This window comes from Meles meles, chromosome 10 (assembly GCF_922984935.1).
Source record: "Meles meles chromosome 10, mMelMel3.1 paternal haplotype, whole genome shotgun sequence".
In the NCBI taxonomy this organism is placed as follows: Eukaryota; Metazoa; Chordata; class Mammalia; order Carnivora; family Mustelidae; genus Meles; species Meles meles.
Genome location: NC_060075.1, coordinates 14881434 through 14908453, shown reverse-complemented (window position 1 = coordinate 14908453; position 27020 = coordinate 14881434). Strand labels below are relative to the sequence as shown.

Genomic DNA, 27020 nt, shown 5'->3' with positions numbered 1-27020 from the left:
ATATTTCTGGCCTTTAATTTCCCCACTGTTATAAATTCACATGTGTTACAATTCAGGGTAGAAATAATTAATTCCTTTAAACCTAAAACTGATGTTTACATACATCCTCTTCCCCAGTTTTTTTTTTTTTAAGTAGCTTTATTACTATGACCAACTCGTGTTTTAATATTAGAAAGTGGAAATCAGGGGCACCTGGTTGGCTCAGTGGGTTAAGCCTCTGCCTTCAGCTCAGGTCGTGATCTCAGGGTCCTGGGATCGAGCCCCGCATCGGGCTCTCTGCTTGGCAGGGAGCCTGCTTCCTCCTCTCTCTCTCTCTGCCTGCCTCGCTCCCTATTTGTGATCTCTATCTGTCAAATGAATAAATAAAATCTTTAAAAAAAAAAAAAAAAAAGAAAGTGGAAATCAGTGGGATATGTGGGCCCCAATGGTCTTTATCAAAAAAACTTTGAAAATTACTTTGCCTTAATGAAGTTGTATATTCACCATTTTCATCATGATATTTGTTAATTTAATGGATGACATTTCAACTTAGTGAAATGGAAGTACTCAGTGTGAGGTATTTTAGCTTGTTAACCCTTTAATTCAACAGACATTGAGTACTTTCTCTTATTATTGAACTGTAAGATTTTTTTTGTCTTCAAACTTTTTCGCACTGGTTCCCAAAGGTTTCAAGGCTCCATAGTATTTTTCTTGCCTTTTTTTCTGTCATTTTGACATTTTTAATTTGAATTTATATATTAAAATAATTTTCTCTAAAAACAAAGATTTGTTTTGTTTTAAAATGACATCTCATTTACAACTTCTTGGCAGTGGTTCTCCTCAAATGATGGTTTAATTTGAACTGAAAGTTTCTTGAGGCTTTATTTTCCTATAAATAATCACAAATTCTTACCAGTTGTTTGAAGCGAGTCTCTTCAGGGGGAGCTTTGTTACCCTGTCTTGAGGGTTTTTTTGTTTTTAATTTTGAGCATTTACATTTAATTTTTAAAAACTTTTGTCTATAATTGGTATTCTCCTATGGTGTGGCCTTTCTTCCAGTTGATTGAAATTGGAGGAAATGGTACTGTATACTCACATATAAACTGAGCACTTACATATAGTTCCTTCCTTCATAGAGTTTTCCAAATACCATAAGAAGTTACTTACCCATGTTATGACAAGATTATGTTATAATTTCCTAATGGTGACCTAACTGCTACTGAAATGACCTTTTTTTTTTTTTTTAAATCTCTTGTCTTAGGGCAAAGAAAAAGGTGATTCCTGCACCTAAACCCAAAGTGAAGGTAAGCATTGAACCAAATCTTAATCATAATTGGGGAGGGTTGAAATACATTCTGAAAGTGCAAAGAATATATGTATTTGGCACAGGTGGATAGATTCCATACTTTTAAGAAGAGTGTTTTTAAACTTTGTAAAAATCCGAGAACCATTGTATTTCAGAGAATTAAATTATAAGAGTTAACCTAATATAAATTAGAAGTGTTCTATAAAATAAAACAAATATCCTTTAAAAGCATAGTTGAGATTACAGAAATGTAAGAGAAATCCCTAAGGCCTGAAACAGAGAAGAAGCTGCCAGAGTGTTAATCTGTCACTGAAACTTTGGTTGCCTTTAGATGCATTTGCTGATTTTCATCCATCATTTTATGGTTTATTTTTAAATTTCTTCTCAGACCACAGCAGGTAGGGGTTTCTTTGCCTTATATAGATTAGGGATTAGACTGAAACTCTGCATAAACCTGGGACTTTCAAAGGATAACATCTTTAGTAAAAGAAAGGACTTGAAAAAAAAAAAAATCCATTCACCAGCAGAAAGATTAAGAAACTTGGGTGTCTTGGCCTGAGTTCTAGATTAGGGGAAGGAAGTCCTTCCTGAGAATTTTCCCTGGTTTAGGAGTTTAATTTATACTGCTTCTACAAGATCTGGGAAATCCTCAAGCTTTGAAAAGAACATAAAGGTATTAGATTAGTTATTAACCCAGGGCAAATGGCAAATCAAATTCTCTCTGGAATAATGCAGTTTCATCCCAGGCCCCAAAGGCTTACCACATATATACCATGTCAAATATGAGTTTAAAATATGAAAACACAGAAAACATGAGGAAATAAGTTGCTGTGAGTGAGAGCCAGCAGAAACGTCTGACAGAATTAGATCCCTGAGAAGGGCAAGTGATGGATTTATTAGGTTTAGAACATAAAGGAATTTAACTTGTTTAATATTTAAAGAAGGAGAAGAAGGGTTAAAAAATACCAAATAGACAAAGCAGAGTTGAAAAAGAATCATGTATAATCTATAGAAGTGAAAATTATAATCATGTGAAAGTAAAATTGTAAAGAAAGCCAGCAGCTTTTAGGTTTTAGACTTTCCCCATAGCTTCCATCTCTTTGAATAGATGAGTTTCTTGGCTTATGAGGTTATGGCCAGTAGGTCAGTATTCGTTACTCTGTGGCCTTCTTAACTTTTAGCATTAGAGGCTCTTTGAATACAGAATAAATAGTCTTTTTTCTTACCTGCTCATTTGTCTTCTAATCCAAATAATAATGAGCCAGTATTGCATCACATGTGTTGAGTTCATGCTTTGCTTTGACACTTTATTTGTACACTCCTAATACTCTCCATAAAGTATTGGTTAAATTTTGATACATCTATTCAAGCATATGATTATCAGAATTCTAATAATGACTAGGGTGGTGTAGGGAAATTACCTATTTTGTTTGTGTCTTTGTGATTAAATTACTGTTTCCTTTTCCCCAAATAGAAAAGCTATATTGCTGATTTGTGTTTGCCCTACCACCCCTCAAATACCTATTTTAGTTAGAAAGGTAATATAAGGAAATACAGTATGGGGCGCCTGGATGGCTCAGTGGGTTAAAGCCTCTGCCTTCAGCTCAGGTCATGATCCCAGGGTACTGGGATCGAGCCCCACATCAGGCTCTCTGCTCAGCGGGGAGCCTGCTTCCTCCTCTCTCTCTGCCTGCCTCTCTGCCTACTTGTGATCTCTCTCTGTCAAATAAATAAAATCTTTAAAATATATATATATATAAGGAAATACAGTAGAAAATGGAAATACAGAAAAGTAAGAAGGAGAAAAGTAAAAGTATCCAGGAAAAAAAGCTCTTCCTTTCTGGCACACAACCACCATCCCTCCTTCTGGATCTCTGTCCTTGCCAGCCCTCCTTCGAGCCATCCAAACAGTCATTCATTTATTCAGATTTAATTACCGTTTTCTAAATGGGATAATCTGCTTTTTAGACTCATTTATATACTCTCTGGACAATTATCTCTGCTAGTATAAATTCATATAGTACTCGGTGGGTAGATTTAACATTAGAAGAAAAAATTAATTTAGGGGCACCTGGCTGGCTCAGTCAGAAGAGCATATGATTCTTGATCTCAGGGTTGTGAGTTCAAGCCCCACATTGGGTCTAGAACTTAAAAGAAATAAATAAATAGATACATAGATAGAAAGAAAATAAAAATGAAACCAGTTTATCCTTTAAAAAAAATTAAAAGTTACTTTAAAAAGCATTTTTCTATTGGTAGTGTTACCATTATTATTCCAGGACATTCCCCACCCTCGGTTTCTATACTTTCTAAATAAAAATGGTATTTTCACTAATCATAATTGGATGGATGGCATGTCAAAGCAAACGTGTCTCATATGTATTACCCATTCATCTTAACAGACTTTTTTTTTTTTTTTAAAGATTTTATTTATTTATTTGACAGAGAGATCACAAGTAGACAGAGAGGCAGGTAGAGAGAGTGAGAGGGAAGCAGGCTCCCTGCCGAGCAGAGAGCCCGATGCGAGACTTGATCCCAGGACCCTGAGATCATGACCTGAGCCGAAGGCAGCGGCTTAAACCACTGAGCCACCCAGGCGCCCCTTAACAGACAATTTTGACCTTAATGCAGTTATACTACAGAATTCTGAGAGGCAGTGGAGTTTTCAGTCAGGGCTTTTAGAATAGCAGCTTAGAAAAATTGCTGAGGAGGTTAGAGTTTAACAGCCTTCTTAACAGCTTCTTTACTGTAATACCTTAGAAAGTGATGGTAAAGACACTTCCTCTCCATTCTTTCCCCACTATGGTTAAGGTATGTGCTGTGGTTGTATATACTGATGTGGAATTCAAGACTTTGGGTTTAGGTGTACTTGGGTTTCTTTCTAAGAAGCTAATCAAAGAAACTTTGAAGTGCTTTTTACATAATATTTGTATTTCTTCTTAATCTTAAAAATGACATGAGTCAAATTTATATTTCCCTTTTAAGGGAAACAACTTTTTTTTTTTTTTTTTAAGATTTTATTTATTATTTGAAGAGAGAGAGAGGACGAGGGAAGGAAGTGCAGAGAGAGGGAGAGCTCTGCTCTGAGCTCGGAGGCCCATGCAGGCCTAATCTCAGGATTCTGAGATGGGAACCTAAGCTGAAATCGAGAGTTGGAAGTCCAACCAACTGATACCTTAGTCCCAGGCACCCCAAAACAGTTTTTAATTCTTTTGCTCTTTGAATATTTTAAACTAGGTTCTAATTCTCTTTTCTCTTCCTTGAATTTTAAGAAACTTATTTTTTTTGGGAAAAAAAATTCTCTTAGGTATTCAGAATTTTAATTCCCATAACCTTGTTTTCTTAGTGTACAGTGCCTTGCTCATAGTAGATACTTTAGTAAATAAATGACCATAATGAATAGAAAACATAGTTTAAGTATGCTTGGATTGAGTCCCAGTTTGAATGTACCATTTTCTCTATGTACTGGCTATGGGTGGCTATTGGACAGGGCATTCAGAGGCAGAAATACAAGGAGCAGAAAGTATGGGTCAGTATCCTAGCAAAAACCATACTGCATTAGGAGGGTAGAGTCTTAGGATAAAGGCAAAATTTCTCCTAGGTACAAGGAGAATAAAAAGAGAATAGTCCCTGAACAGATGGATTTGGAACAGTATCTGATGCACACGGGCTGGGGTGAGGAAGGATTTCACCAGTAATGCAAGTAGTATGCGAACGTTCCTTTGGCTTGGTTTCAAGTCTTCTTAGAAGAGCTCACTAAGGTATGGCGGCCGTGTGCAATGTGTCAGATGCTTATGGCTTCAGAGGACAGTTCGGTCAAGAGCTCTGTCCTCAAAAACTGTTTCGGTTTTTTCAGTCTAAAGATTTCCAGTAGAATTTTAATCATTGTGAGAAGTTCTTTGTCCTTTTAAGACTTATACTTAGTAGTTGTTTATTAATCACTTAATTTATTCCACTATAATGCTGTTTATGCTAGGAGTATAGTCCAAAAAAGGACCAGAAAACTCCTGCATCCTTGGCGGCTTCCGTTGGTGGTCCCTCAGCGAGCTCTAGCACGTCTGCCGTGGCCTCTGCCAGCTCTAGCTCTACACCAGCCCAGGAGACCATCTGCCTTGATGACTCACTAGATGAAGACCTTTCTTTCCATCCACCTGCACTGGATCTTGTTTCTGAAGCGTTAGCTGTTATCAACAATGGGAACAAAGGCCCTCCAGCTGGCTCGAGGATAAGCATGCCAACTGCAAAACCTCGTCCAGGACTGAGAGAAGAAAAATTAGCAAGTATCATGAGTAAGTTGCCGCTGGCTGCTCCTAAAAAACTAGATTCTCCTCAGACTGCACATTCATCCAGTCTTATTGCCGGTCACACAGGGCCAGTACCAAAGAAACCCCAGGATTTAGCTCATACTGGCATCTCTTCAGGCCTTATCGCTGGTTCTTCAATTCAGAACCCTAAAGTTTCCTTGGAACCTTTGCCAGCCAGGCTGCTTCAGCAAGGACTACAGAGGTCGAGTCAGATTCATGCTTCTTCCTCTTCACAGACCCACGTGTCCTCTTCTTCCCAAGCCCAAGTTGCTGCCTCCTCTCATGCTCTGGGAACACCCGAGGCCCAGGATGCTTCTTCGTTAACACAAGTCACAAAGGTGCACCAGCATTCAGCTGTCCAACAAAACTATGTGTCTCCATTACAAGCAACCATTAGTAAATCACAGACCAACCCAGTGGTGAAATTAAGTAATAATCCCCAACTTGCCTGTTCATCCCCGCTTATTAAGACTTCGGATAAGCCACTTATGTACCGCCTTCCTTTATCTACTCCCTCACCTGGAAATGGTTCTCAAGGGTCCCATCCCCTGGTTTCTAGGACAGTACCCAGCACCACTACCTCCAGTAACTACTTAGCCAAGGCTATGGTGTCACAGATGTCCACGCAGGGTTTCAAATCTCCCTTCTCAATGGCTGCATCCCCCAAACTTGCCGCGTCTCCAAAACCCGCCACATCTCCTAAACCCTTGCCCTCGCCTAAGCCTTCTGCCTCACCCAAACCCTCTCTGTCAGCTAAGCCTTCAGTATCAACTAAACTTATTTCGAAATCCAACCCCACTCCCAAGCCTCCTGTACCCCCAAGCTCTTCCAGTCCCAATGCACTCGTCGCCCAGAGTAGCCACTCCAGCGGTAACAACCCAGTCCATAAACAGCCCAGTGGGATAAACCTCAGCAGACAGTCGCCCACCTTGAATTTGCTGCCCTCCAATCGCACTTCAGGCCTTCCAGCCACAAAAAATCTTCAGGCCCCTTCGAAGCTCACCAACTCCTCGTCCGCTGGAACTGTTGGGAAGAATAGCTTGAGTGGCCTCGCAGTGAATGTACCTGCCAGCAGAGGTAGCAGCCTAAACTCAAGCGGAGCGAATAGGACTAGTCTCTCTGGGGGAACAGGAAGTGGAACACAGGGTGCTACTAAACCGTTGTCTACTCCACACAGACCATCCTCTGCCTCAGGGTCTTCCGTGGTAACAGCCAGTGTGCAGGTATGTATGTTACAGACGTTCGTGGGATAAAGTGTAAGATCGTGTGATCTTTCCTGTGAGTCTGTTCAATAACTATGCTTATGGGTTGTCCCTAATAGCTTATTACAGCTTGTGGCCAAGGAATTTCCTGATGTTGACATCACAGTACTGGGGATACTTGGTGGGTGAGGTTTTTGTTGGGATGTGGATTTTTTTTTTTTTTCCTGGTAAAGTAGCACATACGTACTTCCCACAATTTTTGAAAAACACATAATGCATATTTAAAATGATATGTTGTCAGAGTCCAGTACAAAGCAGTTAACTTACGAGTTTAACATACCCTCACTTGTCTCCTTTCTTCTTCTCTCGAGTCCCCTTTCCCCTGCCAACTTTATGATTTTTGTATTTAATCAAATTTGTACCTTTATGTTTTTTTTTCTTCAGCCATTTGTCTTCAAATAAACTTTATTTGGCATGAATTTTGCAGTTACTCATACATAATTCTCTATGTCAAATTACTGTCAATAATCCTTTTATTCCACCGTTTCCCCATTTTAATTAAAGTTTATCTCATAGTTAGAAGGAGTGCCTCACTCAGAGTCTTTTCAAGAAAGCTAACACATACCCATTTTACCTTAGCAGTAGCATACCTGATAATTTCTGACTGTCACACTTAAGTATATAGACTTCTTGGGTTCATTAACTGTCTCCTTCCCTATATTGTATGAATACTGTTCCACTAACGTTTGCTTAGTATTGAGGATTATAGGAAGTCTGAGGCCATTCCAATATTTGTTCCCTTGTTTGTGTTTTCTCTGCCTAAATGCTAGTAAGGTTTTCTCTTTTTCATTGAATTTCAAGTATTCTCGAATTAGGCTAGATTTTAATCTATAAGTTTATAGCTCAAGAGTATTTTGTTCAATGATGTGTTTCATTATCATTTCTGATCCATTTGCCCTGGGTTTGTTGAGAACTCTTTATCCTTCATATTTTGTCTCTCTCCTTTCCATGTCATCTTCTCTGCCATTGTTTTCATCTTTCTGCCACTTCCTGTATCCTGAGACTTGTCAGATTTGTCCTTCATGTGACCCGTTTGATTTCTTAAAGATTCTTCTTCCCTGTCCCTCATCCCAAAAAGTAATACATATTCACGGTAGGCAAATACACAAAAAAGAAAAGTTCCCCATTCCTGGTACTCTTTGGGATTCTTGTCAAGAAAATGGGTTTCACATAATATGCTGTTTCATAACAAGCTTTAAAAAATACATAACATTTTATGATGTGTTCTTAGGTTCCAAAGTGTTTTTTGAAAACATGACTTTTGTTGATTTGTGGAATTCCGTTGTCTTAGAAAGTGTTCTTTTTACTGCTTCCTGTTGATGTGGAATAGGAACATCTAATGAAAGAATTTTTACCTTGGTGTTTACAGATGTTTTCTGCTATTGAGTACAAGCTAAGCATTGGTATTAAACATATGAAACCCAGATCATTACTCTGCCATTACCGTAGGCTTAGTAATGAATTCGTTTATTCCAGAATTCTAATATAAAACAAAATTCAGTTAACTGATATTTTACTAGTTGAAATCTAGGACTCACTGATGTTTTATCTGTGTAATTTTACTTTCATCAGAAATGAAATGAAAAAAAAATACTGATTAGGGATTGTATGTTAAAATTTAAGTTATAACTAATGTCTGGTAGTTCACATTCCTCTTTATATTACCTTTGTTAAAATGTTGACCATGTTTAACGTTAATCCTCAGTTTGAGTAAAGGAGAGAATTATAACAGAAATTCAGAATTATAACATCCCTGCCACATGGGTCCTCCTTCCCAGCAGCAGTTACTTCTAATTCTCATAGCTTTTTCTGTGTTTTTAAATATTAAAAATGAATGGAAGACAATTTATTCATTTTACTATTCTCTCTTCTTGTCTTGGTAAAACTTTTAATTGTGTTTATACCTTTGCCGTTCTCCTAAAAGAGTAAAACTACAACTTTCGGTTCAATCCATGACTGTGTAAAATATTGTTTCTGTTGAGCTAAATCATAAACTGTGGTTTCATTTGCTTTCTTATTAACGTTAAATCTTTATCCTTTGTCATCTCCAGAGTCTCAGTTCTGTCCCCACCCTGCTGCCACCCCTCACCCTTCCCCTTCCTGCCAGTCCTTCGTGTATTTGATCATCTACCCCAGGAGAACCTAGGTGCTTAGCATACCAATTCATTTGTCAGCAGGGAACCTATATGGCAAACTGTGTATTTCCAAAAAGTTAACTACTTCCTTCTGGTTTTCATCTTTTCCGAAATGACTTTATGATTTGAAGGCCTTATTGATCCTGCCTTCAGATCTGATCCTTTTTGTTCTGTCTTACTGGTTTGACTGAAGAAAAGATCAGTAATTAAATAAGATTTTTTGTAACTTTGGGAGAACCTGTGGTTTGTTGTTTTTGTTTTTTTAACAGAAGCTCTCATTGAAACCTCTTGGTCTCTAGATCCTGTCTCTCTAGGACTCTAACACTAAAAGAAGATTCCCTGTCTGTGCCGGTAAAACATTCAGCACCTGTCTGAAAGACATCTTCAGCTATCTGTTCATTTGTAGAATGAAAAGGACAGGTTTAACAGAAGTTAAAATCTTTCTGGGTTCAGATTATTACCTTTCCCTGCTTTGTATTTAGTAACTTCCTGCTCAAGGCTTTCTTCTTCTTTCTTGCCCTTCAACTTAACTGATGTTCTGTGAATCCTGTCTTTGCCACTTTATAATTCCCCAAATAATTCACTCCTTAAGCAAATGTTTCTGAGGTATTTACTATGTGCCAGGCACTCTTCTAGGTGCTGGGGAGCTAGGGTAAACACCATACTCAAGGTCTCTTCTGTCAGGGAGCATATATTCTAGGTAGAAAGATAAAACAAATTTTCTTTAAAAATGTTAAGTGTTATGAAAAATTAAAACAATAATATGGTAGAGTGTGATTGCTGCTAACATAGGTAAGGGAGTTGGGGACAGCCTCTTTCCGGTGATAACATTTGAGCTGAGAATTGAATGAACAGGCTAGTCATTTGGAGATAGGAGGGAACAAACAGTCCAGGCTAGAGAGGTGGTAGGTGTGAAAACACTGAGATAGGAAAGAGCCTGACATGTAGGTATGCATGGCTGGACTAGGGAGAGGTGGATAGGTGATGAGGTCTGAAATCAACCAGAACCATGTGATGAAGGACCTTACAGGCCATGATAAAAACTTGGGGTTTTAATCTGTGTGGAGGGTCTTCATTGATTTATATTTCAAAATATCTCCCTGGTTTTTGTAGAGAATGGGGAGGCTTTCTTTTTTTTTTTTTAATTCTCTCTCTCTATATATATACGCACACACATATATATATACACACACATACATCTATGCATAGATACATAGAATGCCCACCACAGGAAGAGCATGGTTTTCCTTCATTATTTTCCCCTGGAAATGAAATATGTAGGTCATGGAAGTATTTTTGATTATGGAGCATTATCCTGAACTGTTTGCCTGTTTTTGGTGGACAGCTTCTCCCCTAGGCTTCTGAATGATATCAACAGTAGGATACCCGACTTTTGAAAGGTTTCCATCTTATAGGAAGAGAGAAATTTATGAATGCCACGTAATATTTAGATAGTCTGATGTTTCATTTTGGTTTTATAAACAAAAGTGGACATGGAAGTTTTTTGAAAATACAAACTGTTACACAGTTATGGCATGACATCATTTTTGATCACTCACTTAATTTGGAAAGTTGCCCTAATTTACATTTTCCAGCTATCTTAATACTTCACTTAGCCTTCTCCAGAAAAGCTTGAGTTCTCCTTCTTAGCAGTACTTAATGTTCCTCTGTAGGGGGCTCCACTTGGGGCACATGGTCTTGGAGTGTGTACTTAATATTATCCTGAGATTACAAGAGAATTATGATTTTTAAAACTTTTTAATTCTTAAATTGATGCAGGATCCCTTCTATCTAAGTTGCTTCAAAGTGTCCTTATTTCTAATTTATTTCTAATTTAGTAATTCTTTCCAGGGAATCCATTTTGTATATCATGGTTGGCCCAGTAAGGGAAAGATTAGAAAATAGAAAAGTGGCCAAGTCCAAGCATAAAGTGATGAAGATTTGTACTTAAGTGTTGGAGGAAGTGGTGGTTAAAAAATAAAGAAAAAGAATGGATATGTTGACAGTGAGTTCATCTTGTCCATTTTTTTATGATGTCTAAAAACTAAGGTTTTAAGCCCGGATGTCCAGAAAGAACGAGACTATTAATGATAGCAGTTGAGCTGTAAGGTGGGGTTCCCATGATTACAGGAGCTGCTGAGTTCAGTTGTTGATGAGTGTTCCATAGCCAAATGCCATTCCTCCCTGAGCTTTTAGATTTACAGAATTGAAACCGAGATGAGGATGTAAATTTGAGAGCTAACAAAGGAAATAAAGGAAGGGAAGGCTATTGGAGAAAGAGTAGTGAAACTAGATTTAAAGCCTTCTGGAAGGTGTTCTTCATTTTTTGTTTAGCAGTGGCATGGACTGTTAGGTGTAAGAAATGTATATCCTGTGGCATATATGTATGGGAAGATCACTTAAATTTTTCTCATATATTAACTAAGAAATAAAATGATCAGCCCTTTACTAGGAATGTTTACTGAAGAGGAGTGAGCACACAAAATAAACCTGATAATGGTTAACATCGATTACTGACTAAAATTCGAAGAATTCAGTATTCTTGACAGAATTTAGAAGTGTAAAAATTTCGGCCGGGGAAACTTAGAATTGGTAAAATAAGACAACAAAAGAAAAGTCACAGTTGCGCAAACTATCATAGATAATATCTGATACTGAGACAATTTTATTGTAATGTTAGTTGATAAGTACGTGTAGAAAAGAAAGCCAAAGTGGGAAAAGATTATTGCTGAATAGAAAATTGTTCAAAGAGTTAAATTAGCTTAATGAAGTGTACATAAGTAATTTCTTAGGGAAAGCCAGTTAATGTTAGCGTATTTCTGATTTAAATGTACTTTTTTTTTTTAAAGATTTTATTTATTTATTTGACAGAGATCAAAAGTATGCAGAGAGGCAGGCAGAAAGAGAGGAAGGGAAGCAGACTCCCTGCTGAGCAGAGAGTCTGATGCAGGGCTCAATCTCAGGACCCTGGAATCATGACCTGAGCCGAAAGCAGAGGTTTTAACCCACTGAGCCACCCAGGTGTCCCTTAAATGTACTTTTCTTACACGTGGCATGAAAGCCCAGATAGAGGAGTGTTAAAACACCTTTTACTGTAAGGAGTCTTTAAGTTCAGAAAAGTAATGACATGGAAACTAGCTTTCAGGGGTTAAGGAGAAACTAGGTAATGTGGGGAATGGAGGGTATCATTTAGTAAATTTGATTAACAAAAGGAATACAAATAAGGTTGTTTCTAGGGGGTGAGGAACAGCCAGGAGTAACTGCGGTTGTTTAAAAAAAAAAAAAAAAAAAAAGATGAGGTCTCTGTATATGACAAGGCAGAGGAAACTTGGAGAAAGGTATAATACTAGATATTTGTACCAGAAAGTTTGGCATAGGAGGATTCGTGGCAGAGGTCAGATGGTTAGTTTTGGAGGAGAGGCAGTTAGAGCTAATAAAGGAAGAGGAAGACCATCTGGATGGCCTCATTTCTTTACGGCCTTATGATGAAAGCAGGGGGTATTGTGTTACAGGCTCTGAGAGGGTCCTCATCTAGAACACTAACCGCATGGGTTGTATCAGGAAAGATGGCAAAACAAACAGTGAAATTACCAAGCATTTTCAAAGACCAAATTGAAATGGTTACGGAATTAATGACCCGTGGTTCAGATGGAGGGCTTAGGAGCAAAAGTGGAAAAGTGGAAGTCTGAGGTGAGGTATGAATGAATGAGTGGTAATACAGGCTTTAAAATAAGGAGTTTAAACTGGCAGTGAAGAGCCGAATAGAGAATTAATTCCTAAACCAATATGGGTAGCTCTTAGAAATGTATTTTTCACCTCAGTCTTCATTTTCTGTCTCCTAACGGGGCACCTGGGTGGCTCAGTGGATTAAGCCGCTGCCTTCGGCTCGGGTCATGATCTCAGGGTCCTGGGATCGAGCCCCACATCGGGCTCTCTGCTCCGCGGGGAGCCTGCTTCCTCCTCTCTCTCTGCCTGCCTGTCTGTCTCCTTGTGATCTCTCTCTGTGTCAAATAAATAAATAAAAAAAAAAAAAAAAAAAAAAAAAAAAAAAAATAGATATAGGACACAGTCTTGCGCCCATAAGGATATTAAATAAAATAATTCAGGTTAAAGATTTGATTTCTTATGTATTTTGACCCCTGGTTTCTGCAGTCCACAGCAGGAGCATCATTATTGGCTAATGCCTCACCTCTGACTCTCATGACATCACCTTTGTCTGTAACAAATCAAAATGTGACTCCTTTTGGGATGCTGGGTGGCCTTGTTCCAGTGACCATGCCCTTCCAGTTTCCCTTGGAGCTACTTGGCTTTGGAACGGACACAGCTGGAGTGACAACCACCTCGGGATCTACCTCAGCCGCTTTCCACCATAGCCTAACTCAGAGTAAGTGGGGCTCTTTGAGTTACTGGGCTACCTAGTTTGACAGAGGAGGAAACCTCATGAATTTATTCTCATTGAGAGTAGTCCGTGTGGAATTAGTGAAGATTACAGAATTTTTTTTTTTTTTTTTAAGAAATGCAGTTTATTTCATTTATATGTAAGTCAGATTACTGGATTCAGATTTTATTTACAGTTCTTAAAGGAACCATCTATACCACATTTCTATCTTAATGAAACTACTAATAAAAGGGAGTCGTAGTTGCTGGGTTATTTGCATACACATATTTTTATACATAAAAATTTTTCAGTGTATGTGCTCTAGTTTAAGAAGGACTCTGAAGTCAGGGACTATACCATACATTAGATAAATTAAGTATTTTTATTTTTGATCTAAGAGGGCTCAAATCTTAGGTTGAAGATTACTGACAGGTCTGTTTTTCTCTCAGATTTACTAAAGGGTTTACAGCCAGGAGCTCAGCATGCAGCAACACTTTCCCACTCACCTCTGCCTACACATTTACAGCAAACATTCAATGGTAAGAAAGCCACCTATTTTTTTCATCTTTTCGTATTTATATAGATTTATAAATTGGATTACAAACCTTTTCTGAAAACTGAGTTGACAAAGGTTGGAAAAAACAGATTTTCAAATGACTAAATCCTTATTAACAACAAACTCCTTAAAAGAAAAAGGAAATAGGTATGAGACCTTTTGTTACACGTGGGAAAAAAACCCAAAAACCTTTTGAAGACATGTGTTTGCTATATTGAAAGGAGGACAAAGAAGAGGATTCCTTAGACAGTGTACAAAAGTCATGTCCAGTGATTGTAATAATTCATATGGTATTGAAGGTTTACTAAGTGCCAGGTGGTCCTGTGACTACTTAATGTATTAGCTAATTTAATCCTTCTAACAGGCCTATGAGTGAGCTAATGACAATCTCCAGTTTTATAGATCAGGAAACTGTATTCTAGGTAAGCAGCTTGCCCAAGATGATCCTAGGAAGTGAGCTGAAATTCAAATCTGGGCAGTCTGACTTGACGGGCTGTGTTCTTAACCATTCAGCTTTTCTGCCTTTTAGCAGTGATTCAGTCTGTACGATTCAAACTGTATGCATTGGATACTTGCCGGCCGGCTAGATCCGTGTGAAATCTGAGATTAGGTAGTAGACACTGGACATCACATATTGGCCTCAAGGTTCTTGCTTTCACCAGCAGTTGACCTCGGTGGACTGTTGATAATATTCTTGAAGACCATTTTCAGGATCTTTTGAATAGAAATAACTGTTCAGCTTTGGGGGTTGACTGGGACCTCACTATTCTTTTTGGCCATTGCATTTAAAATGATCTTTGAACAAGTTTACAGTTGACCACATGCAGAAGTGGGAGCTATGTGGCAATCTCAAGGCAGCGGGTTATAATTAATCCTGTAAAAGACCTAAGTGGTAAGCTGCCCCAGACTCAGCCCTTGAAAGAATGACTATAACTTTTATATAGTCTTTTTATATAGCATATAAACTTCTTGTAAAAAGGCCTAAATAGTAAATATTTTCAGCTTTGCAGGTCTGTCACAACGCTTGACTGTGCAAAAACAACCACAGACAAAAACATCAACATAAGTGTGGCTGGGTTCCAATAAAACTAGAAAGCAGTGGTGGGCCACATCTGGGCCTTGGGCCAAACCTTGGCTTAAAGAATCTCACAGTTCAGTTAATATGAATATTTTATTTTGCTAGTTTACCAATATCTCTTTGAGCATAGTCCTTCCTTGCCATTTTAGGAATTTAATTTTATACGTCAGGTCAAATTATTGTCTCTACAAACACAAGCACATAATATCTCATTGTAAATGGAAAAGCCAGTTCCTTAGATGTCACCAAAATTATTTTAATAGTGTTCTGTTTATACAGCTTTTGAAACAATTATCCTGTCTCATTGATCTAGCTTTTCTTCAATAGAGGCAGTTTTTTGTTTTATGTTTTCCGGGAGTAATTTAGATATCACGTGAATGAAACTAGCAATGTGACTTTCATGGTCTCCTCCAGCCTTAGGACAGATCTTACAGTACAGTAATTTGTTCTTTGTCACCTGTGTGTTTCAACCATTCATGCCTTCCCCCGATTTGTTCTCTCAGGCCTAGAAGAGGGAGGCTTTATTGTCCTTGCTAAGGCAAGACTTTTTTTTTTTTTGTAACACTCTGTTAGCTCTCAAGCTCACTGCGTCCTACTCTTGCCCAGTTTAAAAAGAGTAACCAACATCTTCCCAACAAAAGTTAAAAGCCATATGTAAACCTAGAAACCATTGTTCACAGGAGCAGACTTTCCTTATCACTTACAACTCTGGCCCAGTTAGGACCAAAACAAAAGCTCGGTTGGATTTTTGCAGTGTGTTGCGTTCATTTATGTAAATAATTGGGAATTCATTATCAAATGCCGTGTCATGGCAAGAAATTTAATTTCACTCACAGGAAAATGGAATTGACCTTGTCTTCTAAAGGAATTGAAAGATGTGGTAGGTTCCTTAAACATGAGGATTATGTCTTTTATATTTCTTTATAATCCTCACGGCATTTGTCACAGTCGACTCTGAGGTCGATAATAAATACTTGTTGAAATAGTATTTCAGCTGAAAACCAACTAAACCAGTCACTTGAGATAAGAGGATCATTTTTGTTGAGTTAATTTATCTCCTTTATGTTACGTTTCTCAACCTAATGCTGTACCATGTAAGATATGAAAGGTTATCTTTTTAGCAATGTCCTTCACATGCAGATTAAAAGTTAATTGTTCTCTTTGTTTTATCTTTTTTTTTTTTATAACATGCCAACCCATGCCAATTAAACACCTCTTTTCTCAGATGGAGGCCAAAGTAAAGGGGACACTAAATTACCACGGAAATCTCAGTGACTTTCCAGCAAGCAATGGAGATGGGACATTCAGCTGGCTGATGGAATCTACCTGATGGGAAAGTCCTCATGTGGTCATAGGGCTGCTGTTCTGTCGATGTTTACATTCTCTCGTCCCAAGCACTGTGGTGAGGAGGAAAAAAGGAAAGAGAACGTTACTTGAGTAAAGCCAGGTGCAGGAGGAAGAAATGCGTTTGTGCAAAGTTAGCGACCTTTGGTCTCCTCTAAAGAAAGACAAAGTTATCATATTAACTGACTTGAAAGAGACTCAGTTGTCAAACCCACAGAAGTACAAATTTGATTTTTTTCCCCGGGGGGGAGGAAGAAGGAATCTGAAGATTTGGGTATACTCCATCCATCCTGGGGGTTGGATCTGAACACTTGTAGACATAATTGCATAGTAAAAGGCAATATATCTGGAATTAGGCCAGTTTGTCAGGAGTAACAATCATGTCTATTTGAGTGGACTATGCAGCAAATTGCCACACAAATTTTAATGACCCTGTGTCTGGTACAGACAGTAGCTGAGTAAATATCGTACCCTCACACAATCCTGAACAAACTTGAATCTTCTCCAGTGTGTAACAACTCCCCGTGTAAATCAGTGGACTAAAGAGGCTTTAGGAAAGTTATTTTAGCACAGTGATATATATTGTTAAATCATCAAGATTTTTAAAAGTCAAGAAATTGAGCCTGTTGCTCTTAACAGACGAAACTTAGATGCCCCCTTTTTGTAAAAGGGTCAATTTCGTCTTCCATTCAGAAGCAGGTACTGAACTCTTCTTCAGGTGATTTGTGCATCTGGTATTAACTGGTTAATTCTTATTTCCATTCTTGATGTTAAAATGTGGCTTTGTTCACATTTTTCTCTTCAGAAATGGGGATCTTTGACGTAGGGCTGCAACTTTGGTGCTCTTAGCCCTTGCAGGCCTACGGCTCTGAACTGTAGATTTCCCAGCTTCCTCTCGGTTCACAACTTCTCCTGGTCTTTTAGCTAGTGGTACTTCAGGTGATACAGACAGGTGTGAGTGTGTACTGCACATGCCTCTTCATTGGTCATTCAAATGGCATATATTATATTTTTGGAATTTTTAAGATAGTATTTTAAAGGGAGGAATTACATTAGATCATGTGTACAAGGGATTATTTTTTATAACAATCACAGTGTATTTTTACTCCCTGTATCCAGTGTAGTGAAATGGATTTGGAGCATTTGGGATCTTAAAGCTTTATTAATATTTACTGAGAATATTGATACATTAGTAAACCTGCAGACAGTAGTAAGACTGCTTAGTTATTATCGCTTCCTTATGCAAATACATATTCAACAAAGGATGTTAAGGGAGAAATTTATGGTTCTTTTTGGATACATTTGATTTTTTTTTGTCATCATTGGTCTTGTCTCTATCAATCTCCCTCTCTCACTCTTTTTCTCCCTATTTGGACCTCTGAATGTTTTTAAACCGTACCCAAGATTGGTGTAAACTTGATCCATTTATAACAGACTCACCTAAAAAACGGCATCGGATTGGTAGTAGCAAGATTTGCATGTTTTCATTACAAGTCACCCTATACCTTTATATTTATTTAAATAAGAGTATTAATGTGGCCCTTTTTTCCTTTTTAAGCAAAAGTCCCAAATAGCCTATAGGACTGAATGAGTTACCACAGATCTGTTCAGATCTGTGTTACCTGTATTTTGATTTCAGAGTCACATTGGCTTGCTTCATAGCAAAAAGTTAATAAGTAACTGAAAACTTTATTTCCAAGATACTACAGTAAGGCAGAGGACTGTTTCAGAGGAATCATTGCTATAATTACTTGCCTCTAAGAATTTAGTTTACCAGTAGAACAAATAAGAATGTCATGTCCACCCCAGAGGATGCTTCCAAAGGATATTGCGATGTTGCCTAGAGGTTTGACTTGAATTGAATATGTTTGATTAAAGATTGTTTGGCTTATTTAATTGGGGAAGCTTACCCAATTCTTGAGTTATTCCAATGTAGTATACCTGTTGCTCTTATCTAATTTGGAAAAAAAATAATAATAATCTTTGCTAATACTGTATAGGAGTTTGCCTTTGGGAAGCTGACCTTGGTCTCACTTCCTGAACCACGAGTCAGAGTGCATATTAATCTCTCTTCCTGCTGGTAGTTGTGCACGTTTTCATCTGTGTGTATAACAATACATAAATTTATTTCTATATAAAAATGCATCATGAGTTTAAGTCAGGGAATAATTTCAGTTTCTGAAATCACCAGTTCTGAGTCATGCCATGTGAAGATCCCTGATGATTCTTTTGTCTCCGTTAGAGAAGAACAGGATTATCAGTTCTTCCCCCAAGTATTATTTTGTAACTAACCAGTACAGATATCTAGAGGCCCTTGGCTCTGAGAAGTCCATATACAGGGAGATGATATTCTGTTCTCTTCAGTCTTGATTCCGTGAGGACTGCTGCCAGGCAGATCCTGCCCTCAGCCCCATACCACATTTTCACTAACTTATGTCCTTTTCAATCAAGTCTACCCTTTTGTGTTGTACAGATGAAACAAGCATCCTTTTATTTCTAAGTAGATAAGTATGATCAGAGAGCTCCTACCTGTAAATACAGAACTATTTCTTTTCTAGATCATAACATTGAAAATGGTGTCCATACTTTACGGGCACCTGTCTTTACAGTTTTTCTTACTAAATACAGACATATAAATTGGTTATTTTTTAGCCCAGAGACTTGTGACTCATACTGTATTTTTGCACTTAAAAGTCAAATTATGTTATTTTTTAAAATGGTGAGTAATCAGAAAGGATATAGAGCAATGTGTATTTCTGAAGAGCATTAGCAACATCCCAATGCAAAAATAATCAGCACACTTAATTATGTCCCTCTCAGCGGGACTCTTGATTCAGGAAAATTAAGCTGTTCGTTTTCAACTGTCTTGTATTTAAATTGCCTTCACTGATGTATAAGCTGTTACTGTACATACAAGTTAATCCTCAGTATTCACAAGCAATAACGGTCAGCGGAGTTGTCTTCAGAGACAGCTGTGCTGAGCCTTGGTTGGAGACTGTTTGGGAGCGAAGTGTCAAGCTCATTCAGAGCCTCCAGAATCAATGCAAGCAATAATTCCACTATAACTCAATGATAATTCTTTCTCATATGCTTCTGAGATCAGAGGGTAAAAGAAATCAGGGATTTAAGATCAGCCTGAAGAAAAACATTTGGGAAAAAGAAGTGAAGTTAATCTGAAGTCACAGAATCCTGATATTCTGAGGAAATCAGAGGCTCGTGTTCATACATTCTTTTATGCCTGCCACCCCTTTGATGGATGTTGTTAGCCCAAATTACATTTTTTTTTTAATATCACAGAAGTTGAGTAGGGTTTCTTGCATCACCAAGGTAGGAGGAAGAACCGGGCACATACTTGTTTGGATACTGTGGGTTTGACACCTGTTGAAAACAACTTACTGGAAAAGATTTCTAACCCAGGATTTTTTTTTTCCTTCCCAAAGCAGATCTAAATTGTTTACTACCCAGGGTTGGAAAGGGCAGGCCCCTCTAGTCTTTCTTCCCCGGTTGCCCTTACCACACCCCTTCCCGCCTCTACTTGGTTCACAACAGTTTCTGAGATGGAAACTCTACTGTTATTCAAACTGCCATTGATTGTGAGAACTCTCTGTCCCTTGGGACAGTCTCCTAGAACTCCAGTTGTCTATCATATTTGCTGCTACACTTGTATAATGAACTTTGCCTGTATTGGTCGATTATAATCTGATTTACAGTTCTTTATCTCTAGGAGGTTTTGTCATACAACTTGACCCATACATAGAGTTAGGATACTTTATTTTAGGAGTGTACCATAAAAGCACACTGGTCCCGGAATTCTTTTTATTATCGTGTAGGTTTTGAATTTGTGTTGGCTTCTTTTTTTGTTGGTTGCTGTTTTGTTTCTCTTTGTTTTAAATTAGAAGTAGCAGAGTGAGAAAAATCTATAATCAGGCCAAACTTGAGAACTTTCCCTTGTGCTTCAGCACTGTAGTTTCTGCTGACCATATGTTCTCAAAAGGGACACTTGTACTTTCTATTGTGCATGTATGATTGTTTTGTGTTTTTTTTTGCTTTTGTAATAATGAAACAGAAATGCAGTAGTGGGTAAATGACCGATTACAAACATGTTATGCAATTTTATTTTATAAAATTGAAGGGGAAAAGTTTAACTCTCTGTAAATCATTTCTTAGCTCTGGTAAAATGCTTATATTACTCCTCTAAAACATGCTCAGTTCAGGCCTTTGTCTTTGTTAAGTGCCTTTTTTTTCTTTCTTTTTCCCCCTCTTAAAAGTGTTCTCAGATATCCTAAGTACAGGCTAATAAGTCAGGGGATTCAAGAGGAAGAATCTCAAACTTGCCAACGTCATGTCATGCTGTAATATTCTTCCTTTTCTTTATATGTATAAGGATATATGTGTAAGATACACAATACATATATATGTGTATATATATGTATACATATGTAATATATATATATATATAACTAGTAGCTGCTGTACCATTGCATCCTTTCCAAACACAGCCCTTTCGATGTTTGCAAAACTTCTGGCTTGTTTATTCCATTGCTTTTAGTCAATTAAAATGGGTAGATTGGGAAATTGTCTTTATACAAGATGCTATCTTCCCCTTTGAATATCTGTTTGTAGACATTAACAAAAATACAGAAATAGAATAAGTCATTTATTTCAATTTAAGTAAATTTAGTGGACTCATTGACTATTCCTGGATGTAACCCACTGCTCTCTGCCCTTCAGACTTGGCATGAGTAATCCTGGAGAAAGCATTGGAATAACAAGAGTCTTTTGAGGGTCAGGTTGATAAGGGTGCACCGTGGCAGGCAAGCATAAAGATGTGGGGCAGCCAGAGTTAGGAGCTCGGTGTTGTATCTGAGTACATTTTGAAGGAAGTTACCAGCTTTGTCCACATTCAACGTGCATCGTATTTTCTTCTGGAAAATGATTTTCGAAGAATTCATACAGCTGCATATCTGTGAAAAGGTTAATAAACTTAGACTTCAGATACTCACATAAACACTCACATACCTATAGCATTCTTGAGAGATCTTCGGTTTTCTTTTCATTTGCCAGATAATTACATTTCGCTTAATCTGATTTTATGGCTATTTAGAGTTCTCCCTGGAGCGGAATAGCGTAATCTTCAGTATCTAAGATTCATCTGTTTCTTGTGGAAAACAGATATGACACACAAAGGGAGACTAAGCTGAACCAATCCTCAGAGCCCAGTACAAATATATCTAATAAGTGCCCCCTTTTAAAGACATTTTTAATTGGGAAGAGGAGACTGGTGGTTAACAGAAAGCAGCGGCTCCTGGTAGAGTCACCGGATAGCAGAAGCACTATCAGGCAGCCTCAGCTCAGACACGTTACTCTGGAATTACTGTATTTAACAGGGGGAATATCATTTAACCTTCGTGCCTCAGATTACCCATTAGAAAATTGGGTATAATAATATTCACCTACCTCCCAGGGATGTCAGAGACTTTACTATTTCAAAAATACTTTGAGTTTTTCTAAAATGTCCTATATAATTAAAAAAGTATTACCATCTTACCACAGCAGCTAAAAAATATTTCCCTGTGATGGGTATAAAAGTACCGTATGATTTTTATGTTTAAAAAAAAAATCACTGGAATTCTACTTTAGATGCATATTATTTAAACATATTTGTGGTGGGATTAAAATGGTTAGTTTCAGGTTAACAAGGGTTCGGGGGAGTAACACTAAGTTTCTTAATTATAAGTAGGTTGTTGTTTTTTTTTTAGCCTTTTATGATGTTAATACACGTGTGATTTTTGCCAAGGTTGTGGAGCCTACAGCTAGGTAAAGTTTGGATGATTGGTTATTGGAGTTGATAAATGATCCTGCAAGTTTTAGCTGCCTCACTTTTCCATCTTCTCAATTTAGTTTCCTTATGTCACTTGTCTGGTGATGGACAGCCAAGCTTTTAACCTTCGAGGAATGAATGGGCATCTCCTCGTCCTTGTACATCAGACACTGTGTACTAATCCTGTCACTACAGGTCTGTCCAACTTTGTGCGGTGGGGCAAGCACTACACACAGCTGGGTAGACTCTAGCCGGTCTCCCTTTGTGTAACTCCAGCTTCTTCCACCCCTGAAAGAGTCAGAGCCATCCACTGGTCAGGCTGTAGGACAATGGGAGAGAGGAGGCAGGTTTCACTTCTTAGCTGGGACGTGGGGTGGGAAGGGGAAGGGATAGAAGGAAGGAAGCATGTTTTGCCCATCTCTGAAGAAGGTATGAAGATCATTTTATCCCCCCTCTCATCCTGGCATGTTAAGTAGTGGTACTTGGAATTTTCCTTTATCGTTTCAAACAACAGCAACGGGAAAAAAATGGATGCTGTGTTTGTAGTTAGTGCTAAATGCTAAGCAAAAAATTTAGAGAGTGTGTGTAGATTTAAATTATAGCACATATTCAGGGTCAGGAAAGAGAATGTAGTGGGTGAGGAACAAATTACCCAGCTCAAGTGAGTCAAGAGAAAGCCCCAGGCCCAAGCAGACAAAGTATCTGTGTTAATTCCCACAATGGGCCAAGGCCCATTTAATCTAGTGATAGGATGTTTTTGTCTTAAAAATCACCTTTTGGCTTTTTATTGCTTTTTTCAAGACAATGCCTTAGTTAGTAATCTCTAAATATCAACTATGCAGATAAACATACTCTTTATTTTCCACATTTTCCCTTTTTCCATTCTTCAAATACAACTGTTAAATGACTTCTACCCAAAGAAATAAGTCATAAGGGTTTTGTTGAATGTGTGTTTGTTCCTCTAGTGAAAATTAACAGAAGCATAAAACAGATATTTTGTGTGTTCATCTATCCTGAAATGTGAACTTTATATTGAAAAACTTAAGTACAGATCCTTTTACTGGTGCAAAACTGTAGTGAGAATCATGGAATGTCTTTGGGTTGTTGAGATGAAATCATCCCAGTGTTCAGTTCTGAGAAAGTTCTAGATTCTGTGGCACAGTGTTCAGGTTTATAGAACTGAACAGTTGGTCAGACTCTAATTAAAAATGGCTTTGAATATTTAATGTTGAATTCCTTTCTTCCTTCTTCTTACCTCTAGTTTGAGCTCTTAAGTTAACCATTTCATCAGCCAGTTGCTGGGAGTCCTGGGAGGAAAGGCTAGACTTTCACTTCTTTTCTCACTCACTCTGGTGGTCTTTCCTGGGTCTCCACTGCATTCAGAAGTGAAGACTGCAGGCATAGTCCAGGACACTGTTCCTGTCCTCACACAGACTCAGGCAGGGACTTGGTGGAGGCTTATCATCAGATTGCCTTTGAACAACTTTGAAATGAAAAATTAACATTTTTCTCAGATACTCCCAAAGTATCATTGGCTTGAAAGTAGCTATTTGTGATCTTTATTTAATTTCTTCATACTGTTACTCTTTAACTTCTCAATCTTTCTTACATATTGCCATTTATGGTGAACCATTAGCAGTTTTCCAAACTGTATCCCAAACAGGTCAAGGATACTGTCAGAAACCTCAGTAGTCTAATTAAAGAGGTCTCTATGTCCAGGATTTGGCATCAAGTTCACTGGTGACTGGAATTTTTTTTTTTTCTCTTCTCCCTTGTATTAAAAACTAGCTTTCTCTACTACTATACCTTGTGGTTGCTACAATTCATGGCTTCCTCTTGATATTTTTCAAGGTTATTCAAATGAGATGCAGACCTTTGTTAAGGGCTCTTATTTCTCATAATACTCTGCCTTGCTTATTTTCATATCCTTCCCCTGGAATAAACCTGCTTTGCAAAGGTCTGCGTCACACAGGCCATATAAATTCCTAGAAGCAGTTTTATGTTCCTCAGAAAACTCTGTACCTTATTTGCTCCCATTTTGCTAATGATAATATAATTCTATTTTATCTTAAATCTAGTTTTAAAATATTTTATAATAGAGCACTAATGGAAACCTAATTGAAATACAAAAAAGATAACTATTACTCAAGATAACTTGGAAATACTTCTGTTTTTGAAGTTAACAACTCCATCTACCCTCTAAGCACATTTAAGCGTCAGCAGTAACCAAGACCAGCCAGTCGGCATGTTTTTCTGTGACAACCTGCCTTTAATTTGTCAGACCTTACCTATCTTGTATTTTCTGTCCTTGTGTCCATAACCTTTCCTCATTTTTTTGCTATTCTGTGCTGTTTGCGAGGTTAGTGTGCCCTGGACTAGCACATACGAGTTTTTCTTTCCCATACCTGCAAAACTACCAAGGATTACCCTGATTTTGGCTAGGGGCACTAAAAGACAAAGAAATTATTCTCAGCTGATAAAATCTGTTGCTCTAAGTTGGCCATCTTTGGCCAACTTTTTAAATCCTGGCTATGCCTACATAATTAATTACATATACCATCTGAGACCTTCCAATAAGCAAGGGGCCTTTTCCACCAGTAGAGGCAGGTTTCCAACCTACAAATAATTTCCTCTAATCTACATCCAGCCACTGAAAAGATTCAAACTTTGTATTGTCCTTTCGTTGGCTGTCATTAAAAAATTATAGAAAGTATCAAAAATCTCAAATTGTCCTTAAGAAAGGTATGTTACCTGGGGCTTGCCCTGCTGTTTTGCTCACGAAACATTGTCAAGCTTAAAAGAAAAGGAAAAGAAATCTCTGGCTGGTGAGAATTTTGTGCCCCAAATAATATGCTAATCAGAGTCTACCGAGGTAACTAAGTGATGGGTGTTCTCTCTTTTATTACAAGCAAGAAAGTTTATTTGCAGTTGTAAAATTATTGTGGGACTGCAGATCTGTTTGCTATAACCTGTTGGGAATAAGGATTCTGATTTTTAGTCTGGGTAAGCACATATTTCCAACACTTGTGGTATGAATTTTGATAAGGGAAAGACTTTTGTTTGGTAACAGAAGGAAAAACAGGACTTACCGATACAGTGAACGTTCACTCTCTAGAGGAACTTCCCTCCAGGTACACATCTTCCTCTTTAGCCGCCTCCACACTTGACAGAGATGCCAACATGTTCCACAACCGATCTCGAAGGAAGGAGCCTAAAGAATTGCAGCTCCTCTGGGTGAAGGGCACTGATTACTGTCTTGCATTTGTTTATAGGGAGGTGCGTTTTTGCTAACTTGAAGGGATATACTGTATTTTAAATAAGTGTGTGACTTAATATTTTGGGATTTTTTTTTTCCTCCTTTAAAACTGGACCTGAACACAGCTTTGAGTTGATATTTGTAATAATCTCAGGACCTGAAAGATTGTAGCATTTAGTGTGTCTTAAAAATTATGTACTGTACCAGCCATGGATTTTTGTAAATATACCTGTCTCCCTTTTTTGTATTATTTTAGTAAAAAAAAATAATAAATTTAAATAAAAGGGGGGTGGTGAGGACATGTGAATGGGTGTGGGTATGTATGTGTGTGTGTTTGTATAAGGCTCTTTTGAGACGAACTGGTGCTTGTTTAATTTCCAGCTCTACTTAGAGCAGGAATATGGACAAACTGCTGCTACTGACCCCTGCACTGAGCCGAGGTATTTCCATTTTGTCTTTTCCCACAGTGGATTGAATACGGGCTGCCAGGAAATGACTGAGAAGTTAAATTCTTCCCACTGCCATCTTGTCTTTGCATTCTCTGTTCTGCACACCCTTTGAACTTGAATGGTAAAGCTTTCAAACTCTGGGTGGTTAGCTGGTCTCTAGTTTTTAGAGAGCTCTTGTCACTGTTTTCTAAGCAGAAAGAAGGACAGGTAAATTTTTTTAACCAAAAAATAACCACACATTTCATAAAACCATGATGAATTTTGGATATGTGAGAGGGCTTAAACATTCCTAAATATGGATCTGTGAATTTAGTAAATTAGCCCTATGGATATACCCCTTCAGTGCAGGGAATTTTTTTTCTTTTTTTTTTTTTTTCTTTTTTGTTTTTTTGCAACAGCCTTGCTCATATTCCAGGTATAGCTAGCAAACCCCTGTTTTAAAGCAGGAGCCTTATTTGATTCAGTGTAGATGTTTCCTGTCTATCCTTCTGTGACAGGACCTTTTACATGAGTGTTTTTTTCTTTTTGTATGTGTTATGTGTTGTATTAAATAAAGAGGAATGTACATATTATTCTCGTGTCTGTTGTATTATTTGGCTAACTCGGGTTTTAATACCTCATTCTCTCAGTAGTGGTTGAGTATCTGTTGTCTGTATTGTACTGTGCCCGGCGCTATCAGAAACAGAAGTAAAGGGCAGGGTCCCCACGTCAGTGTATTAACAAACACTTTGCTTTCTCATGACGAGTTAAAAGATTACAGTTCAAAATTTGTCACCAAGGTGTGGTCCATTGCTGCCTGACATACGAGTTCAGAGCGGGGAAGAAACGGGACTGGAAAGAGCTGGGAAGACTTTGTCAGCTGGATGGCACTTGAGCCAGGTTTCAGGATACTGGGATTTGGCTAGGAAGAAGGAAAAGGGAATGTCTTGAGCAGAGTCAGGAAGAAGCAGGAAAGAGACTGGTCTAGTATGAGGTGTGCACTGGGATTAGTAGAAGCCAGGCTGGAAGTCCTGGAACACAGGCTCGCTAGGTTCTTCCTTCAGGCTATAGGGCATGTGTGTACATGCGTGTGCGTGTGTGTGTGTGCGTGTGTGTATGCTACCAGGCTCAAGGTTTGAAATGTAGGCGTGAGAATTATCTGCAGAAGTGATC

General features: G+C 38.0%; 1 protein-coding gene across 3 annotated transcripts in view; it reads left to right on the top strand.

The window, feature by feature from the left end:
• UBN2 (ubinuclein 2) overlaps positions 1-26440 on the top strand; it is a 79095-nt gene extending 52655 nt beyond the window's left edge. For 2 of the 3 annotated variants that reach the window (XM_046020284.1, XM_046020283.1), the window contains exons 13-17: positions 1241-1283; positions 5262-6812; positions 13139-13370; positions 13814-13903; positions 16224-26440. In XM_046020284.1, coding sequence (XP_045876240.1) covers positions 1241-1283; positions 5262-6812; positions 13139-13370; positions 13814-13903; positions 16224-16273 — 1966 coding nt within the window. In that variant the 3' untranslated portion in view covers positions 16274-26440. Of the gene's footprint in view, positions 1-1240; positions 1284-5261; positions 6813-13138; positions 13371-13813; positions 13904-16223 lie in introns of those variants that run through there. The other variant, XM_046020285.1, reaches the window with a different exon arrangement.
• Positions 26441-27020: the final 580 nt, after the last annotated feature.